Below are 21,714 nucleotides of genomic sequence, written 5' to 3' on the forward strand. Positions count from 1 at the left end.
TACTGGCCATCGGGACTACCAGGAGTTTCCCAGTGGGCTGATGGCTCAGTGGGTCGGTCAGGTGCAATCTTGGCATCACTCCTCTCTGACAGTGAGTGATTGCGATTTCACTCCCGTCAGGAGGAGCAGCTCCCAACACTTGCTGGGAAGAGAATTAGGCTATCTGCTTCCTCCAGCCTGCAGGGGGAGATAGACAGCTGGCAGACTTTCCTTCCTCTCTCTCCTTATCACATGACTGGAGAGGGGAAGAGAAGCTGCCTTCAGAACTGTGAGTACAAGTGGGAGGGGGGCACTCTGATGCCCCTCCCACTTGAATGCATTAGGGTGAAAAACCTTGAGGGTTTACAACCCCTTTAAAGGGTTATTTCACCTTTACCAAAAAACTATGCAGTGATTGTTTTCCTGCCTGTCAGAGAAATCTGCCTTTAGCAATCCGTCTTCTTTATTAATTCTCCAGCCTCTGACTGCCTGGGCTTATCTAGTTCCCTCTCTGACCCACCTCTTTCCATTTTTATGCCTAAAATGTGACGTGTCCATTGACACCAGTTGTGCCTGTGGCTAAAATCTTACCAGCGGAGTGTCTTTCCCACCCACAATGCTGAGTCCAAGGCCCGATCGACCTTTGGAGATCTCGATGGTCATTTCCTGCCCTGGTATAATAGGACATGTTGCCGGGTCAAAATGTACTACCGGAGATGAGATGTTCCCTAAAGAAAGGTAAAGAGGAGTTAGTACAAGTGAAGTAGGCCAAACTCATCATGGGCAATTTAAGCCGCTACGGTCCTCTTACTCTGGTTAGTGATCTCTGGATCCGGAATTATGTAGGCTGGAGCCGGGGTGAGCGCTATGTCCTGGGCACTGTACGGTATCTTGGCGCTAGTTTTAGGTGGTTTCAGCTGGCTGATGAGCTGCACACACATGAATAAAATGAAAAATATGAATACAGAGATAAAGCTCAGTATGAAAAAAGTACAGATTTATTGAAACACGTGTATATATATATATATATATATATATATATATATATATATATATATATATATATATATATATATATATATAAGGGTTGTACTCGCGCAAATGCTCCTGATGCTTCACCCGATACTTTTTTGGGGAGTGGAGAGCGGGCTGAGAGGGGGGCAGAGAGATGGACAGCTTTCATTTCAATAGCTGTGTGTTCCCGCCGTGCGTCGTCATATATAGCCCCTCCCCCTTGTCCGGGCACTTCGATAGACAGATCATCTGTCCCAGTATTGGATGGGTGATCTGTCTATCAAAGTGCCCGAACAAGGGGGAGGGGCTATATAAGATGACGCGCAACACACAGCTATTGAAATTAAAGCTGTTATGTTCCCCGCACGTTGATCAACTAGATGGCGGCGGCGGCGGTCGTGGCTATCTCTTTGCCTACGTAGGCCACTGAGGACCTACACATGGCTACAATTGGGGACACATGGCTGCATTTGGGGACACAAGGCTGCATTTGGGGACACAAGGCTGCATTTGGGGACACAATTGGGTACACAAGGCTGCATTTGGGGACACATGGCTGCATTTGGGGATGCAAGGCTACACATGGCTGCATTTGGGGAAACATGGCTGCATTTGGGGATGCAAGGCTACACATGGCTGCATTTGGGGATGCAAGGCTACACATGGCTGCGTTTGGGGATACATTTAAAAAAAAAAAGTATCAGTAATCGGTATCGGCGAGTACATGAAAAAAAAGTATCGGTACTTGTACTCTGTCCTAAAAAAGTGGTATCGGGACAACCCTAATTATATATATATATATATATATATATATATATATATATATATATATATATATATATATATATATATATATATCTCAATACAAAGAAGGGACCACTCCAATCAAACCAAACTCTGCCCATTTAAAAGAAAAAGCGCGTCTAATGCCGCGTACACACGATCGGATTTTCCGTCGGAAAAGCCTTGGATGGTTTTTCCCACGAAATTCGACTCAAGCTTGGCTTGCATACACACGGTCACACAAAAGTTCTCTGAACTTTCGACCGTCAAGAACGCGGTGACGTACAACACTACAACAAGCCGAGAAAATTAAGTTCATTGCTTCCGAGCATGCGTCAAATCGTTTCCGAGCATGCGTCGGAATTTTGCGCGTCGGAATTGCTACAGACGATCAGATTTTCCAATAGGAATTTTTCCGTCAGAAAAGTAGAGAACCAGCTCTCAATTATTTGTTAACGGAAATTCCGACAGCAAAAGTCCGATGGAGCCTACACACGGTTGGAATCTTCGACCAAAAGCTCACATCGGACTTTTGCTGGCGGAATTTCCGACCGTGTGTAGAGTATGCGGCATAAGAGGCATCCGGTGCAACCAACTCCGAGTGTCAATGGTCTATTTATTGCGATGTGGAGCACAAAAATCCATAAAGAATATAAAATAGCAATTTTCTACAAAACATATTGGGCCCCTTAAAAATAGAGATCTTTATTTTAAACAGACCCCCTCGTGATCGAAGACATTCTTCTCCTCAACTGCCTCCAGGATCTGGTCGTTGAACTTCACTTTACTTTCCTGAAAAAAAAAAAAAAAAATCCCCCGTTATCCTAAATTCTGACAAATTGGAGATAAACAAATGTTACTTTTTGCCAGACAACTAGTTTGAGGATCTACCTAAATAATCTATTTAATTTTACATCCATTCAGGTAGGCTCTCACACTACATACAATATATGACCTGATGTTTGGGGCCACCCAACCATCACATCAATATGGGCTTGCAAGAATACGAAAGGAACTTGGACAGCCGCATTTCAAAAACGTTCCTTTTATTAAAAAAAAATCACAAAATAAACATGCCACAGCAAAAATTGTGACAAAACAAACGCGTTTCGCACTGTAGCTTCAGTGCTTAGTCATAGCTAGTACTAGCTGACTAAGCACTGAAGCTACAGTGCGAAACGCGTTGGTTTTGTCACAATTTTTGCTGTGGCATGTTTATTTTGTCATTTATTTTAATAAAAGGAAAGTTTTTTGGAGTGTGGCTGTCCAAGTTCCTTTCGTATTCTTGCATTTCCATTGCATTGCCGGCACCCATGGTTTGGATCCAGTGAAGGGGCTCTCTGATCACTATTGAGCAGTTATCTTTTCTCTCTATCAATATGAGCTTGTTGGACATCCCATTCCAAACTCACGGGCATTGCCCCTTCAGCCAAAATATTGTTAGGCAAGGTCAGAATGATGTTGGGTCACGGGTGAGAAGATCTGGCTCACAATAGGCATCTATTCAGTAGGTGTTCAGTAGGGTTGAAGTCAGGGCTCCAATCAGGATGCTCCTCCACACCAAATCATGTGTTTATGGAGCTGGCTTTGCACACAAGGGGACCAGCCATGCTGAAAAAGAAAAGGGTCTTCCCCAAACTATTACCACAACCTTGGAAGCCCTCAATTGTCTAAAATGTCTTTGTATGGTATAGCATTAAGGGAGGAGGTAGGGGGAGGAGATGTGTCCCAGTAATGTGCATGTCTCATCCAGAAGGCCGGCTTCACACCTAGGCAAATTGAATGCGTGTTTCCCCGCATTCAATTCACATAGCAGGAGAATGTGACTGGCTCCCTATTCAGGCTGAAATTGGACCTGAACCTGTGAACCAGCACGCACCGGACCCCTGCTATTCGCCACTTGCGGCGGCGGTGTGAACCCGGCCTTAAAAAGTTGGCATCTATGGGTGATTATGGTGTGCCCAAGCACACGCCTACGCAGGTGCCTTACAGCAAGGGTTGCTGTTAGAGATCACAGGGCCCCAGGGCCGGCCCTACCATGGGACCCGATGGTACCATTGTACCAGGCAGCACTTTCAGGGGGGCAGCAAATTTCCTGCCCGCACGCCATCCCATTCCACCAGCTCCACTCTCCACTCCACTGTGGGGCTAATTGCTGCCCGACCGCTCCTCCTGTTCCGCTCTCTGCTCCACTGTGGGGTTAATTGCATGAATAGAGCCATAACAGGTCCTTTTTATACTCCTATATACATGTATAGAGCCATGATAGGTCCACTTTAGTTATCATGATATAAAATAATGGATGTGGGGGCATTTTGGTGGGCGTCATTTTTTTTGGGGGGGGGGGGGGCAGCATTTCATTCTTGGTACCAGGCAGCACAATGTCTTGGGCCGGCACTGCAGGCCCCCATACAGCCTACCTGACAAGCCCCCTCACCCCCAATATAACAAAAAAGAGATTTTTAATACAGCTTACCTGTAAAATCTTTTTCTTGGAGTACATCACGGGACACAGAGCGGCATATTCATTACTATATGGGTTATATGGAGTACCTTCAGGTGATGGACACTGGCAATCTCAAAAACAGGAAGTGCCCCTCCCTATATAACCCCCTCCCATAGGAGGAGTACCTCAGTTTTGTAGCAAGCAGTATGCCTCCCAAAATGGTCCCCAAAAGAGGGGTGGGAGCTCTGTGTCCCGTGATGTACTCCAAGAAAAAGATTTTACAGGTAAGCTGTATTAAAAATCTCTTTTTCTTTATCGTACATCACGGGACACAGAGCGGCATATTCATTACTATATGGGATGTCCCAAAGCAATGCTTACAATGAGGGGAGGGAGAACATCTTCCTAAGACAAAAGGATTTAATTTAGAGATATACTCAAATCATAATAAATCCAACTTATTTGAGAAAAAATAATTTTACATTTTAAATTTAACTCAAAAGGGAGCCCCCCGGAATCCGAGGGTCTCAAACTGCAGCCTGCAGCACTGCCTGCCCAAAGGCTGTATCAGTATTCCTTCTTACGTCCAAAGGCTGCCAGTTCCGATACTCTTCTGGCGGAAACTATGGCGACCAAAAATACTAACTTCCTTGTCAGTAAAACCAAAGGAATTTCAGCCAACGGCTCAAAAGGTTGTTTCTGTAAACTTGACAGAACAAGATTTAAATCCCACGGACAAAGCGGGGATTTAACTGGAGGATTAATACGTAAGACCCCTTGAAGGAAGGTCTTAACTAGCGAGTGGGTGGCCAGCGGCCGCTGAAACCACACGGACAAAGCTGAAATCTGTCCTTTGATTGTGCTTAATGCCAGTCCTTTATCCACTCCTAGCTGGAGAAAACGTAATACTCTATCGATGGTAAACTTGCGAGAAAGCCATCGCTTGGACTCACACCAGCCTACATAGGCCTTCCAGACCCTGTAATAAATCACCCTAGAGACCGGTTTCCTGGCTCTGATTAGGGTAGAGATTACTTTCTGAGACAGACCTCTACCCCTGAGAATCAGGGATTCAGCTTCCAGGCCGTCAAATTTAAATGCCGTAAGGCAGGGTGGAGGATCGGACCTTGCGATAGCAGGTCTGGCCGTAGAGGAAGAGTCCAAGGGTCTCCCACTACCATCTTTAGGATTAGTGAATACCATGCCCTTCTGGGCCATGATGGAGCTACCAGGATGACTGGTATGTGCTCCACCCTGATCCTGCGTAGTAGGCGGGGTAGTAACTGGAGCGGGGGAAAAGCATAAAGTAGTTTGAACTGATGCCAAGGGCAAACCAGCGCATCGGTTCCGCAGGCCATCGGATCCCTTGAGCGGGATATGAACCTGTCTAGCTTCTTGTTGAGTCTTGATGCCATGACGTCCACGTCCGGCACTCCCCATCTCTGGCAGAGTGTCTGAAAGACCTGTGGATGTAGAGACCATTCCCCCGGCAACAGAGTCTGGCGACTTAAAAAGTCCGCCTGAAGGTTGTCCACTCCTGGAATGAATATTGCCGATATGCAGGGCACATGAGCTTCTGCCCATAGGAGAATCAAGCTAACCTCTCTCTGAGCGGCTTGACTCTTGGTTCCCCCTTGGTGATTTATGTATGCCACTGCCGTGGCATTGTCCGATTGAATTCTCACCGGGAACCCCTGCAACTTGGACGTCCAAGCCCTGAGGGCTAGTCGAGCAGCTCTGAGCTCCAAGATGTTGATGGGCAACTGCTTCTCTGGCTTTGCCCAAGTGCCTTGGCGAGTGCAACCATCCAAAATTGCTCCCCAGCCTGTTAGGCTGGCGTCTGTGGTTACTATCTTCCAAGCCACTGGGCTGAAAGACTTCCCCTTCAGTAGATTCTGAGGGTCTAACCACCAACACAGACTTTGTCGGACTCTTGATGAGAGCGGCAAAGGGATATCTAAGGCCTGTGGCCTCCTGCTCCAGGCTGACAGGATGGCTGCCTGCAGGATGCTAGTGTGGCTCTGGGCGTACGGTACCGCCTCGAATGTGGCCACCATCTTGCCTAGTAACCGCATACATAGGCGAACAGTTGGTTCCTTCTTGCTTAGAACCAGTAGGATTGATTCCTTGATGGCTTTGACTTTTATCAGAGGCAGAAACACCCTCTGTTGTTCTGTGTCTAATCTCATGCCGAGATATTCCAACTGCCTTGTGGGCTGGAATGCTGATTTTTCTCGATTTAGGACCCAGCCGAACCTCTCGAGGTACTGAACTGTGAGGGCCACTGCTCGTTCCAAGCCAGGAGACGAGTGATCTATGACTAGGAGGTCGTCCAGGTATGCTAGGATCGTGACCCCTTGAATCCTTAGATTGGCTAGGATTGGAGCTAGGACCTTCGTGAACACCCGGGGGGCCGTAGCCAACCCGAAGGGAAGCGCCATGAATTGGAAATGACGTAGAGCCACCGAGAAGCGTAGAAATCTTTGATGTGGCTGGTAAACTGGAACATGAAGGTAAGCATCCTTTATGTCTATGGATGCCATAAAATCGTCCTTCTGAAGTGCGGCAACTGCTGAGCGGACCTTTAGGTATGCATTCACCATTTTTAAGTCCAAAATTGGCCTGACATCGCCGTTGGGCTTTGGGATGATGAATAGGTTGGAGTAGAAACCTAGCCCCTGTTCTTGGACTGGTACCTCTACTATTACCTCCTGAGAGAGTAGATAATTCAATGCCGCTATTAATGCGGCTCCCTTCTTCGGATCGTTTGGTACTCTTGACTCCTGAAAATGAGGAGGAGGAAACTTTAGGAAGTCTAGTTTGTAGCCTGTAGCCACGGAGGACCGTACCCATCTGTCGGGAATGCTGGCCTCCCAAACCTCTGCAAAGAGACGCAGCCTTCCCCCCACCTTCGAGGGTGGGGGCGCCCATTCATAAGGCCGGCTTGGGGGCTGGCTTTGCTGGCTTGCGAAACCACTGCTTCTTGCCTGCGCCGGCCTGTCCCTGCGATTTGTTAAAATTTGATCTTGCAGGAGGCCGTCGATACTGTTTGGTATTGGAGGGCCCCTGCCCAGGGGAGTACTGTCGTTTAAACGCAGGCCCCCGAAACTTCTTCTTGGTGGGCAAAAGAGTACTTTTTCCGCTTGAAATGGTCTGGATGTATTTGTCCAGGTCTTCTCCGAAGAGTCGTCCTCCATGGAAGGGGAACCCTACCAGGAGCTTCTTGCATGGGGGCTCTGCCTCCCAGCTCTTTAACCATAAGAGTCTTCTCATATGGATAAGGGATAACGATAAACGTGACGCTTGCTGGATCGAATCCTTAATCGCATCTACCGTAAAGCGTATGGCCCTAGGGACGTCCGAAAATTCTTCTGCCTGCTGGGCAGAAATAAGTTTAAGCATCTGCTTAGCTTGATCCGATAATGCTTGTGCAACCCCAATTGCAGCCACAGCTGGCTGCACTACTGCCCTTGCAGTAGTGAAGGAGGTTTTAAGTAGCGTTTCCAAGCGTTTATCAACCGGATCCTTGAACACCTGTATGTTTTCTACAGGGCATGTTAAAGATTTGTTAACACATGAGATGGCTGCGTCTACAGCCGGGGCTGCCCATCTCTTGGAAAATTTCTCTTCCATAGGATATAAGGCAGAGAATCTTTTTGGTGGTACAAAGATTCTATCTGGCTTGGCCCAATCTTGGAACATAACCTCCTCTAATAGAGGATGGATCGGAAAAACCGCATTGGTTTGAGGCGCTCTTAGTGAGCCCAAAGCTGAGACCGTTGATACTTGGAGATCTGGTACTGGCAAGTTGAACGTCCTATGGACCAAGTCTGTTAAAACTTGAACCCACCAGCTCTCCCCTTGGGAGGCTGCGCCAGACTCCTCCGTACCCGGATCCTCGATCCCTGAACCTACTTGGTCCTTGTCCAAGAGGTCTTCCCATTCCTCTGCGGAAGGGACCTCCTCATCTGAGGGTTCACACTCGGGCGACGGAGATCTATTCCGTTTTCGGCCCCGCATAGCCTTGGCTATCATTTTTTCCATTCTTTTTTCCATCTCCTTTAGAGAGGTGGACAGTACCTCGTCCGTGACCACCCTAGGGTTGGACTGACCCGTGCCAGCTCCAGCTCCAGATCTCGATGGTCCCACCAAGGTTCCCTCTGGGGAAAGTAGCGGCATGCCTTTGTCTGAGACCTCAGACCCTCTGGGGGAATCCCCACCTCTTGTACCCTCTAAGCCAGACGCCATGGTACAATACTGGGGTACGCCCGCTACTTAACGGTGTTTGGGAAAATAAATAGTTGTTGCCCAAAACCTTTCTGGGGAAAAAATGCCTTCTTTCTTATTAACTTGGTTTGTTTTTTTTTTTTTGTTTTTTTTTTGTTTTTTTTAAACCAAAGAAAGAAAAACCATTCTGTTCCCCTTTAGTAGTATTTGCCAAACAAAAAACTGCTGAAAAAGAAACCCTATCTTTAGGGTAAAAGACAGTCTTTGGAGACTGTAATACTTTTCTTTGGCCACTGTGTGTCCTCGGCGCCCCACGCTGCCGCTCTGGTCCTTCCTCTCTCAGTTCCACACTTCACTGAGCTGGGAACCTTTGGAAGGGCCGCCCCTTCCTTTTACCTACAGGCCCGCCCTTCCCCTTCAGAAAACGGCGCGAAATTGCGCCCATATCACGGGGACGCGTGCACGCTCGCCGGCGGGGGGGTGCAGGGGGCCCACGAGGAGGTCAGAGGCTGATCCTGCCGTCCAGGCCAGGATCCACAGAGCAGCATCTTTTCCTGCAGCAACCGCCTGGACCTCTCTGAGCAGGCTTGCAGGTAGGAGCATTCACTCCCTTTCATAAGAAACCTCAATAGATTCCCAGGGGCTTCTCTTAAAGAGAATTGTCACTAAACACACAGGCCCCTTTTCAATGCTTTCTAGCACAGTTGCAATACTACCAGGGAGGTCACGATTATGGGGAATATATACATACAGTCATCCTATCCTAAGATATGTGACTCACCTTGCCAGATGCAGCGCATAACCATAGGCATGTCCCACTGTGACCTTCCCCCCAGGAAAAAACCTGCTGCGAACCAAGTTCCGCAAGTTTCCCTTCACTTACCTGCTCCATGCCGCAGGACTTTGCACAGCAAGAGGTCCAATCTTCCCCCATCTCCGTGGGGCGTCTAGACCTTCAGGCCCTGGGTTCCTATGAAGGATCCACTGTCCTGGGCCCATATAGCACTCTGGCAACAGAAACATTAGGCCCCCAAAGGTTTCTAAGTTCTGGGCCCAGGGTCCAGCTCTCCGTGACAGAAAGCATTATGGGCTATACCCCAATGGTTTGGGGTCCGGTTGCTGACCACTTTAGCACTGAGGCCTTTGGACAGAACCGGTTAGCCCACCTTAATCCCAAGGATGTGGAGGCAAGCTAAACCATGACCAACACCTAAGACACTGGCGTAAAAACTGAGGTACTCCTCCTATGGGAGGGGGTTATATAGGGAGGGGCACTTCCTGTTTTTGAGATTGCCAGTGTCCATCACCTGAAGGTACTCCATATAACCCATATAGTAATGAATATGCCGCTCTGTGTCCCGTGATGTACGATAAAGAAACAATATTTTCACTAAAAATACACTAAAATCGTTATTAGCGTAAGCAAACATAATAGAGAACCGTTGTGAACTAGCCCTTTAATTATTTTTATTACATTTTTTAAATTATTTTATTTTTTACAATGGTTAAACATTATTATTTTTACGTTTTTTTTTTTTTTACAGGACAGGGAAGCCGGCAGTGCCGTGGGAGGGGGGCATGGCAAAGTGAAAGGAGGGCATACGGTGGGGGGGGGGAGAAAGAAGTAGGCAGAACAGGGAGGGGGATTGGTGCAGGGGAAGCAATTACAGGAACGATGCCCTGTGTCTGTGTCTCTCCCTGCAGCAGCTAAATGCTGGCAGGAGGGAGAGAAACTGTCTTTTAGCTGCTGCAGAGAGCAGCACAGGGCATCTTTCTGTCATTGCCCCTCTACCCATCCACGCCGATTCCTCCTGCTGTTCGGGGCCCCCTGTGCGCCCGGGTCCCCTACAGGAGGGCTGATGGTCCCCCCCTATCAGCGGCCCTACTTGCAGCAAAAAACTGCATCCTGGAATGTGTGATGTAGACATCCCAGGATGCAGTGTTTGGTTGTGAGGCACCTGCATGCTGCGAGATTCCACATGTGTGCATACGCGTCGCAGGCAGGGCCGTTTGAAGGAATTTGGGGGCCCCAAGCAAAATGGGGGCCCCCAAGCACCCCCCCCCACATGCAAAGCCTACGTTAACGCTACACAATTTTTTTTTCTATTCTTGCCTCCCCTTCTTCCCTGTAGGCTGCAGCTGTAGCGTGGCCAAGCTCCTCTTCCCCCTGCCTCTTCCCCAGTCCCCTATCAGATAGTGCCCGGGTACCGTGCGGTACAGGAGATTCAGTTTCCTGTCTTCCCGGCCGGACTGAAAAGAAGTGAGCACTCAGTGTGCACTTCCTGTCAGTCCGGCCGGGAACAGGAAACTGAATCTCCTGTACCACGCGCGGTACCTGGCCGGACTGACAGGACTCCAGGTGGAAGGAAGAGGAGATCGGCCACGCTACATCCTGGGAAGGGAAAGTTGGGGGCCCCAAGCAATTGTTTGTTTTGCCTGTCCTGTAGCAACAGGTCTTGTCGCAGGTCTATATAAAGGTTGGATAACAGAAATGAGCAGTGCTTGTGGATGCACAGGACTGCTCTGTGTATGCAGATGTGCCACCAATATCTTTGTCATGTGATATTGGTGTATGTGCCAGACTTTCAAAGAGGAGCAAGGAACAGACACTATCCCCTGGCTGAAGCTCCTCTTTAATGTAACTACTCCAAATTACCCATCCAATGAAGGGGCTCACATTTGCTAGGCTGTGAGAGAGAGAGAGAGAGAGAGAGAGAGAGAGAGAGACTTGTAAAGCGCAACACATGCGAACTGAATCGCCTCTGGGCGCTGTATCCATTTCATGGGTAAGGAACCCATTGACCTCAGAAGAGATGGGTTTTAATCTTTCTCCTGAAGGCCAAGTGGTCCGGCTCCAGTCGGATGGTGGTTGGTAGTGCATTCCACAGGCGAGGTCCCTGGACTGCAAATCTTCGATCTCCTTTGGACTTGTATCTGGCTTTGGGTATCTGGAGGAGGTTTTGATTGGTGGATCGCAGAATGCGATTGGGGTTATGGGCTTTTATTTTTTCGCATAGATATTGGGGGGCGTTGCCTTGAATACACTTATGTATTAGGCAGAGTGCCTTGAAAGTGATTCTGTCTTTTACCGGCAACCAATGAAGGGATCTCAGTGAAGGTGAGATTGATTCCCATGTTTTTTTCCCAGTCACTAGTCTAGCGGCCGTATTTTGAACGACTTGCAGACGAGTGATTTGGTATTTGGGGAGTCCTAGATAGAGGGCATTTGCGTAGTCGAGTCTGGAATTGATGATTGTTCCCACCACGACTGCAATGTCCTCTTTCGGGGTGAAGGGCGTGAGTCTGCGTAGTAGGCGCAGCAGATGGTGGGATCCGCTGACTACTGACCCTATTTGTGCATCCATTGTCATGTAGGTATCGAAAATGACTCCGAGACTTGTGACTTTGGTGCTGGGGGTGATAGTTTTACCCAGAATGGGTGGGGGAGTCCATGTTGACGCGGGGTGATTTTTCCGGTTAGCGTGAAACAGGAGAAGTTCTGTTTTCGAACCATTGAGTTTAAGATAACTGTTTGTCATCCAGTTATCTATTAGAGTGAGGCATTTCTCTAGTCCAAGAGAATGATCCTTTTTGTTGCAGATGCGGAAATACAGTTGTGTGTCGTCTGCATAGGAGTGGTAAAGTAACTTCTGGTTACTGATGATTTCAAAGAGAGGGCGAAGATAGATATTAAACAATACGGGCGACAAGGGAGATCCCTGAGGGACTCCGCATGACACCGTACGTTTTTCAGAAGTGAAAGACCCCAGTTTCACTATTTGTGATCGGTTTTCCAAGAAGGAGGAGAACCAGGGTAAAACATCAGTAAGGTTGAATATCTTCCCTGTATGGATTCAGTTTTCCAGTAAAACCAGACTTGTGTAATTAAGACTTACTAGACCTGCTCATTGCAGTCATAAAGGGCAAAATGAGCTTCAATCAGCCCCCACATCCCCGGTGACTGCGGAGGATAATTGTGTGTATTCTCACACTATCAGGAACCATTGAGCGACATTTATAAGTCTCCAAGGAGCAGCTGGAATCTTTCCTGATACCGCCCACAACGCGCCGCACTGTCATCTTCTTACACATATTACTGCCTTGCACCAGTCATTTGTGAAGGGTACCGGAATGGTCTAATCCCTTTATTGTACCGTCCAGATTTGTGGCTTAATCCTGAAAGAACATCTGAAAGGTCTTCATCGAATTACATGTTACCAAGGCTTTCATAAAGCTGAAGTCTAATCTGCTTATATTTTGCCTTCATTGGTTCCTCCTTTACCCCCTCATGGACATGAAAATTAAAAAATTTAGAATCTTTTCCAGTTTTCACTGCATGTCTTATTTTAGACACAGCCAGGGCGGCCCGTCCATTAAGGCCACACCCCTCTCTATCCACGCCAACCCCTTATATGTTTAATGGATAGATTCATGCATTGCATTAATCTATGCACAGTCGCCGCGGCCACCCCTATCCATGCGCCTGGCTCCTTTCAGGACGCCGGGTGCCTGAATTACAGCGGAGGGGGAGTTTTTATTTTTAAGCACCCGATTAGAGACAGAGGCCCGGATTCACGTAGATCCGCGCATTTTTACGGTGGCGTAGCGTACCGTATTTACGCTACGCCGCCGTAAGTCAGAGAGGCAAGTGCTGTATTCACAAAGCACTTGCCTCCTAAGTTACGGCGGCGTAGCGTAAATGGGGCCGGCGTAAGCGCGCCTAATTCAAATGAGGGGGCGTGTTTTATGTAAATTATTGGTGACCCGACGTGATTGACGTTTTTTACGAACCGCGCATGCGCCGTCCGTATACATATCCCAGTGTGCATTGCTCCAAAGTACGCTGCAAGGACGTATTGGTTTCGAAGTGAACGTAAATTACGTCCAGCCCCATTCACGGACGACTTACGCAAACGACGTAAAATTTTCAAATTTCGAAGCGGGAACGACGCCATACTTAACATTGGCTAAGCCACCTAGGGGGCAGCTTTATCTTTATGCGGCGCATCTCTTACGGAAACGGCGTATCTTTACTGCGACGGGCAAGCGTACGTTCGTGAATCGGCGTATCTAGTCATTTACATATTCTACGCCGAAATCAACGGAAGCGCCACCTTGCGGCCAGCGGGAAAATTGCACCCTAAGATACGACGGCGCAGGCCGTCGTATGTTAGCTAGGTTTAAGTGTATCTCAGTTTGAGCATAGACTTAAACTTACGACGGCTTAGATTCCCAGTTACGTCGGCGTAGGCGTAACTCTTTGTGAATTCGGCCCAGAGGCTCTAATAGGCTTCAACATAGGGTGGACTCGGAGCGCAGAGCATTGCACTCGGAGCCCACCCAGGTGTGTTAGAAAAGCGAATATTCATTTGCTTTTCTAACACTGAATCGCCTTTCCGCCAATTAGGAAGCGTGGGTCTGATACCGGTTTCCCGATTGGCTGAAAGGTCAGGCAATCCTATTGGAAGCCTAGGAGGAGGGGAGGAAACGCATGTGGCAAGCCACCATGATCTCAGAAGAGAAGAGTAAATATGAGTCGCTGCCAGATGCCCCCAACAGCCTGATCCCCTGCCCAATGTGCCCACCGCTCTGTGCCCACCACTACTCCGCCGCCAATGGGGTAAATGCCGATGGACAGTGGGGGGACCTTTTCGTATCACTGGCATTTAATGGAAACACTGAAAGGGAGGCATCTAAGCCTGCTGCTATGTCCTACATTGGCAAAGTTCACTTTAAGGCCCCTTTTACACTGGGGCGTTTTTCGGGCGCTTTGGCATTAAAAAAAAAAAAGCCTGTAAAGCACCTGAAAGAAGCCTCATTTGCAATCCCAATGTGAATGGCCGAGTGCTTTCAGAGCCCTTTCACACTGCCAGCGCCCAAAAAAGCTGGTAAAGCACCGCTAAGACCCTAACGTCTTAGGGTGTTTTTGCAGTGCCTCAGTGTGAAAGGGTAAGGCGTTTTTACAGCGCTTTTCAATTCATTTCAATGGAGAGGGGCGTTTTTGGAGCGTTTTTTTAGCACCCAAAAGCTGCTCCAAAGATGCTGCTTGCAGGACTCAGTGTGAAAGGGTCCATCGAGATGCATGGAGAGCGTTTTATGAGCGTTTTAATAGCGCTATTTTTAACGCTAAAACGCTGTAAAAACGCTTCAGTGTGAAAGATATAATAAAAGACACAAATGAATGCGGCTCTGGACCCATTATTACATCTTTAAATGCACATTTGTTTTAAAGCATTACACCTGTAAGGGGCCGATGGTCCCCAGAACCCCTTACAGGCCTGGATGGCCCCCCTCCCGGTTTTTATAATTTTCTTTTAAATGTATTTATTTTTTGCATTACACCTGTAAGGGGCTCAATGGTCCCCAGGGCCCCTTACAGGCCCAGCCCCCCCCCCTCCCGTTTTTTTTTTTGCATTACATTGTAAGGGGCACGATGGAGCCCCCCCCCCCCCCCCGGTTCTCTGCTCCAGGGGGGCCCTGCCTAAAGCTGTGTAAGGAGCCCCAAAATTCCTGTAGGTATTACTAAGATGCAGCAGAAAATATATCGGGTCTCCTGCCCTGTCTAGATCTGCACTGTGTTAACCACTTGGGATCCGCGCTATGGACGAAAGACGTCCACAGCGCGGCTCTCAAGTGCCGAGTGGACGTCTTTGGACGTCCTATTGTTGTCATTCCCCGTGCGCGCCGCCGGGGGCGCGCAGCGGGGAAACAACGTGTCCGGCGCATCGCTCGGGAGCCGATGCGTGTGCCTGGCGGCCGTGATGTCCTCCAGACACCCGCGATCGGCGGTGACAGCAGGGACGTGGAGCTCTGTGTGTGTAAACACAAAGCTCCCCGTCCTGTCAGGGAGAGAGGAGACCGATGCTGTGTCCCTTGTACATAAGGACACAGCATCGGTCACCTCCCCCAGTCACCCCCCCTCCCCCCACACAGTTAGAACACACCCAGGGAATACATTTAACTCCTTCCTCGCCCCCTAGTGTTAACCCCTTCCCTGCCAGTCACATTTATACAGTAATTAGTGCATTTTTATAGCACTGATCGCTGTATAAATGTGAATGGTCCCAAAAATGTGTCAAAAGTGTCCGATACGTCCGCCGCAATATCGCAGACCTGACACAAAAAAAAATAATCGCAAATCGCCGCAATACTAGTAAAAAAATAAATCATAAATCTATCCCCTATTTTGTAGGCGCTTTAAGTTTTGCGCAAACCAATCTATATACGCTTATTGCGAATTTTTTTTAACAAAAATATGTAGAAGAATACGTATCGGCCTAAACCGAGGGAAATTTTATTTTATTTTTTTAGAAATTGGGATATTATTATAACAAAAAGTAAAAAATTGTGTTTTTTCCTCAAAATTTTCATTTTTTTTATGTTTATAGCGCAAAAAATAAAAAATCGCAGAGGTGATCAAATACCACCAAAAGAAAGCTCTATTTGTGGGGAAAAAATTATAAAAATATAATTTGGGTACAGTGTTGTATGACCGCGCAATTGTCATTCAAAATGCGTCAGCGCTGAAAGCTGAAAATTGGTCTGGGCACGAAGGGGGTTTAAGTGCCCAGTAATGAAGTGGTTAAGGATGCAACATATTTTTAGTGCAGAAAATAATGTGCCAAGAACTATTTCTGCCAACAGCTAATGTACTGAAATGAGAACACTCAACGGTGACAAGACTGACACTTCAATGCTTCCCTCCTGCATTAAATATTTCACATTCATTATTGGTAAAGCTTGCAGAATAGAAACACCTTGCAGCCTAAAAAGTGAACATTTTATTTTTTTAGCTTTTTTTTATGAGAGCAAAGATTAGCGTCAGGATTTTAGAAAGTAGAATACATAAAACACTCACGCTTGTTTTGGTTTCCAAATCAGTGTAACTTCTCCTGGGTTCAACCAAGTCGGCGTCATCTACTCTGCTGGAAACGGCGACTCCGGGCGCCTCCTGGAAATAAAAATCACCACATTGACCTTGAGAACAATTCCCGGCAGGAGCAATCAGATATGAAATCCAGGAAACATCTCATAAGAAAAAAAAACAAAAGCCTTTCTGTCTCATGAAACGCAAAGTGCGCCAATCATTATTCAGAGTATGAAGATAATGTACAAGGGGAGTACGGAGGAAAGCAAGCCCCGTGCCTTCACTAAACTAAGATTATCAGTAGGGTGCAAGGAACAAGATGCCACAAATATTAAGCCCATCTCTCAGTGATTTTTTTTTTGGTCTGGATTCATAAGTTTCTCAGCAGATATAATGAATGGATAAGGCAAAGTCTCCATTAACAGGACACCTGACCCTTATAATGACCACAAGTCTGAGGAAACCTGACCATAATGACCACAAGTCTGAGAAAACCTGACCCTTATAATGACCAAAAGTCTGAGGACACCTGACCCTTATAATGACCACAAGTCTGAGGACACCTGACCATTATTATGACCACAAGTCTGGGGACACCCGACCATTATTATGACCACAAGTCTGGGGACACCTGACCATTATTATGGCCACAAGTCTGGGGACACCCGACCATTATTATGGCCACAAGTCTGAGGAAACCTAACCATAATGACCACAAGTCTGAGGACACCTGACCATTATAATGACCACAGGTCTGAGGACACCTGACCATTATTATGACCACAGGTCTGAGGACACCTGACCATTATTATGACCACAAGTCTGAGGACACCTGACCATTATAATGACCACAGGTCTGAGGACACCTGACCATTATTATGACCACAGGTCTGAGGACACCTGACCATTATTATGACCACAGGTCTGAGGACACCTGACCATTATTATGACCACAAGTCTGAGAACACATGACCATTATTATGGCCACAAGTCTGAGGACACCTGACCATTATTATGGCCACAAGTCTGAGGACACCTGACCATTATAATGGCCACAAGTCTGAGGACACCTGACCATTATTATGGCCACAAGTCTGAGGACACCTGACCAATTTTTATGGCCACAAGTCTGAGGACACCTGACCACCACACCTACCTGCATCGCCAAAATACACTCCTCGAAATGATTAAGTTCAAGTGTTTCCAATGAAGGGTACAATTGTGGGCTTTGAACCTTGTGATAAAAGTTTGATGGAAGACCCTTTTCTGTTCCAGCATGACTGCATAGCTCCCAACTGTCCCCAATTTCAAAGGAATGTCCCTGATTTGGAACAAAGTCCCTCTGTCCTTCTCACTTGTCCCTCATTTTGGTCTATATAGTTGTATATAAAATGCACTTTTTATCTTTCAGAAAGTGTTTCCCAGTGCTAAACCTTTCATCCAATTTCTAAAGTGCTAAATTTGTAAATGTCAGAAGCCAATATAAAAGGAATAGTAGTGGTACAAAAAGCACTTGTGGGTTTAACCAATCTTTTTTGTACAATTCTCCTTTAAGGGGGCATGACAGGGGGTGTGTCTTATGCCTACATACGTTTGCTAAAAGGTGTCCCTCGTTCCTGTTTCTTGTCTGGTTATTAGCCTAGGCTTAGGACATCATGCACAGCTCTCTCTCTCACTCTGGTGAGTTTGTCAGGAAGGGAGGTGGGTGGGTCATAAGAAAGCAAATGAGAGCTTCTGAGCTGGAGGTGTGCCTCTGTGTCTGTGTAAATCCAGGAAGTGAACAACTAGCAGCTTCAGCTGCCCACAGATAAAATGGATGCAGCCAGACTCAGTGAAGGGAGATTTCTGCAGCATATTTGGCAAGTACAGAATAAGAGACTTGGCTAGATTAGCAAAGAGTTACGCCGGTGTATCAGTAGATACGCCATCGTAACTCGGAATCGAAGCCGTCGTACATTTAAGTGTATTCTCAAATTGAGTTACACTTAAATGTAGCTAAGATACGACAGCCTGCGCCGTCGTAGCTTAGCTGTCTAGTTCCGCCGGCCGCTAGGGGCGTGAACGCTGATTTATGCCTAGAATGCGTAAATCAGCGATATACGCAGATTCACAAACGTACGTTTGCCCGTCGCAGTAAAGATACGCCGTTTACGTAAGGCGTTTTCCGGCGTAAAGTTAGCCGAACAAATAGCTGGCCTAGCCAATGTCAAGTATGGCCGTCGTTCCCGCGTCGAAATTTGAAAATTTTACGTCGATTGCGCAAGTCGTCCGTGAATGGGGCTGGACGTAATTTACGTTCACGTCAAAACCAATACGTACTTTGGAGCAATGCACACTGGGATATGGCGCGCTTAGGCCAGCCCATTTACGCTACGCCGCCGTAACTTAGGAGGCAAGTGCTTTGTGAATACACACTTGCCTCTTTGACTTACGGCGGCGTAGCGTAAATACGCTACGCCACGCCGGGTCAAAATTACGCTGACATACCTGAATCCAGCTATATATATATATATATATATATATATATATACACAATATTATGCAAAGTGTTGGAGGGAAGCTTCATTACATTTATTACAAATTATGTGAGCAGACCGCAGTTCCTCTTTAATGTATTTGATAGCTGTAAGCCTGATGGATCATATTTGATGCTTTTTTTCCCCTCTAAAGATCTTCATTTGAATATAAAGCTACAAAGCAGCAAATTAATAATTTATCCCTGAGATTTCTGTATCAATCTCAGATCTTCTCAGCATTGCACAGCACCTACAAGCAGTGCGATAAAAACACGTGTTCCTGACCAGCAAGTATTTGTGAGTGACTACAGAAACAAGGCTTTTTGTATGCTCCGTAGAAGAGTGCGGCCCGTCCTTCACCCGCAGCCTTGGTGTACACGGCGTAAAAGCATTTCAGCTACAACGAAGGAAATATGTTCAAGTGAAAGGTGTGGAATGTTTTTTTTTATATTTGTGCATCAGCATTACAGAAGAATGGAAATGATGCATGTTGTGCTCTTCTGCGCGTCTCTCCGGGGCGATACTGTACAAGAGCCAACAAACAAGCAAAGAATATCCCATCCACAGGCTTTGTATGGCATTCACACACATTGTAGACTAGCGGAGCGATGATGAAACTATTCTTCAGGGACATCTGCATGAAATGTAACCGTCAAAAACAAGTTACAGCAGCAACTATGGGCCAGATTCCCAGAAAAAGTACGCCGGAGTATCTGCTGATACTCCGGCGTACTTTCAAATTTGACACATCGTATCTTTATTTGTAATTCACAAACAAAGATACGACGGCTTTTGGCAAAGATCCGACAGGCGTACGGCTTCGGATCCTAGGTGTAATTTTCTGGCGGCCGCTGGGTGGAGTTTGCGTCGTTTTCCAGCGTCGGGTATGCAAATTAGCTGATTACGCCGATCCACGAAGATACGCGCGTTTGTCGCAATCTCTTACGTGGTCGCTAGTCGGTTTTTCCCGTTGCAAACTTAGGCCTGCTTTTTCATGGCTTACATTTAGAACAGCGTAAGACGTCCGAGAATACGAAACGACGTAACGCACGTCGCCGTTCAAAAAATACGTCGGGGCGCCGTAATTTCGCGCAAAGCACGTTGGGAAATTTTCACACAGAGCATGCGCAGAACATTCAGCGCGGGAACGCGCCTAATTTAAATGGTACACGCCCCATTTAAATTAGGCGGGCTTGCGCCGGACAGGTTTTCGCTACGCCGCTGCAAGTTTACACGTAAGTGCTTTGTGAATCAAGCACTTACGACGAAAACTTGCGGCAGGGTAATGTAAAGGGGATACTTTACGCCGCCGTAAATATTCGTGAATCTGGCCCTATGTTTTTATCATTAAACACCAGAAAAAAAAAATAAAAGAGTAAAAAAAGTCTAAAAAAAAAAAAAAAAAAAAAAGCTATTTATACTTCAATATTCACCTGTAATCTGGAGCTGTCCCCTACAGTAATCCTCTTTCACCACTAGGTGCTGTTAGGTTTCTAGATGGAATGGCAGCCATTGTCTTTCAGCTCACTTCCTATGAGCCCAGGCTGTCATCAGCCCCGCTCTCCCTGGCAGAATCCACCATGCTGGCCTACTGCCACTCATTACATATGCCCCATTCACTTCACACACTTGCCCATGCAGGGCATAGGATTACCTTTCATGCCCCTCTCCCAAGCAGCCTACATTTGTCTTTTCTTACCTCCCCAGCAGTAGCGGCCCATAAAGCAGGTCGCAGGGGCCCAGCCCCCTAATCTACATGCGGGGCACCAGACGCATGGATTCCAATGTTGTTTTTTTTTAAGCACATGATTAGAGCCTGAGGCTTCAATAGGTTTAAAAAAAGGGTGGGCTCGGGGCGTAGAGCACTGCGCCCCAAGCACAGCCACTTGTGTGACAGTAGCAAATAAATATTCATTATGGTCTTCCTGATTCTCCTACTGGCCAATCAGGAAGTGATTCCTGAGACCCGTCACCCAATTGGCCGAAAGGAGAGGCGATCCGATTGGCTGCCTAGGAGGAGGAGATGCACAGAGGAGGAGGAGAAGGGCAGTGTACAGAGATCAGTAGTATGTAGGGCATTGTACAGAGGTCATTAGCATGTAGGGCAGTGTACAGAGGTCAGTAGTATGCAGGGCAGTGCACAGAGGTCAGTAGTATGCAGGGCAGTGTACAGAGGTCAGTAGTATGTAGGGCAGTGTACAGAGGTCAGTAGTATGTAGGACAGTGTACAGAGGTCAGTAGTATGCAGGGCAGTGTACAGAGATCAGGAGTACGTAGGGCAGCGTACAGAGGTCAGTAGTATGTAGGGCAGCGTACAGAGGTCAGTAGGATGTAGAGCAGAGGTCAGTAGGATGTAGGACAGTGTACAGAGGTCAGTAGTATGTAGGACAGTGTACAGAGGTCAGTAGTATGTAGGACAGCGTACAGAGGTCAGTAGGATGTAGAGCAGAGGTCAGTAGGATGTAGGACAGTGTACAGAGGTCAGTAGTATGTAGGACAGTGTACAGAGGTCAGTAGTATGTAGGACAGTGTACAGAGGTCAGTAGTATGTAGGACAGTGTACAGAGATCAGTAGTATGCAGGGCAGTGTACAAAGGTCAGTAGTATGTAGGGCAGTGTACAGAGGTCAGTAGTATGTAGGGCAGTGTACAGAGGTCAGTCGTATGTAATTTTTGAATTTTTCTTTTCATTGCCCACAAAATCCCATTTCCAAGAGGTAACCTCCTTCTTCCATGTTCCTCTAGACTTCTAACTAGATTCAGGATGGCGAGCGCATAGTTGCGGCGGCGTAGCATATGGCATTTACACTACGCCTCCGTAATTTAGCGAGGCAAGTACATGATTCTCAAAGTACTTGCCTGCTAAGTTACGGCGGCGTAGCG

The 21,714-nt window shown here is 47.2% G+C and overlaps 1 protein-coding gene across 6 annotated transcripts in view; it reads right to left on the bottom strand.

Annotated features, from left to right (window-relative positions):
• The window catches only part of PATJ (PATJ crumbs cell polarity complex component), a 328,942-nt gene that overhangs the window by 50,814 nt on the left and 256,414 nt on the right, over positions 1–21,714 (bottom strand). For 5 of the 6 annotated variants that reach the window (XM_040360804.1, XM_040360805.1, XM_040360807.1 and 2 more), the window contains 4 exons: positions 16,308–16,400; positions 2,497–2,568; positions 791–908; positions 571–707 (listed from right to left, as the gene is read on the bottom strand). In XM_040360804.1, the coding sequence (XP_040216738.1) occupies positions 571–707; positions 791–908; positions 2,497–2,568; positions 16,308–16,400 (420 nt within the window). The remainder of the gene's footprint in view (positions 1–570; positions 708–790; positions 909–2,496; positions 2,569–16,307; positions 16,401–21,714) is intronic. The other variant, XM_040360806.1, reaches the window with a different exon arrangement.

The sequence above is a fragment of the Rana temporaria genome, chromosome 7 (assembly GCF_905171775.1).
Source record: "Rana temporaria chromosome 7, aRanTem1.1, whole genome shotgun sequence".
NCBI classification, from domain to species: domain Eukaryota; kingdom Metazoa; phylum Chordata; class Amphibia; order Anura; family Ranidae; genus Rana; species Rana temporaria.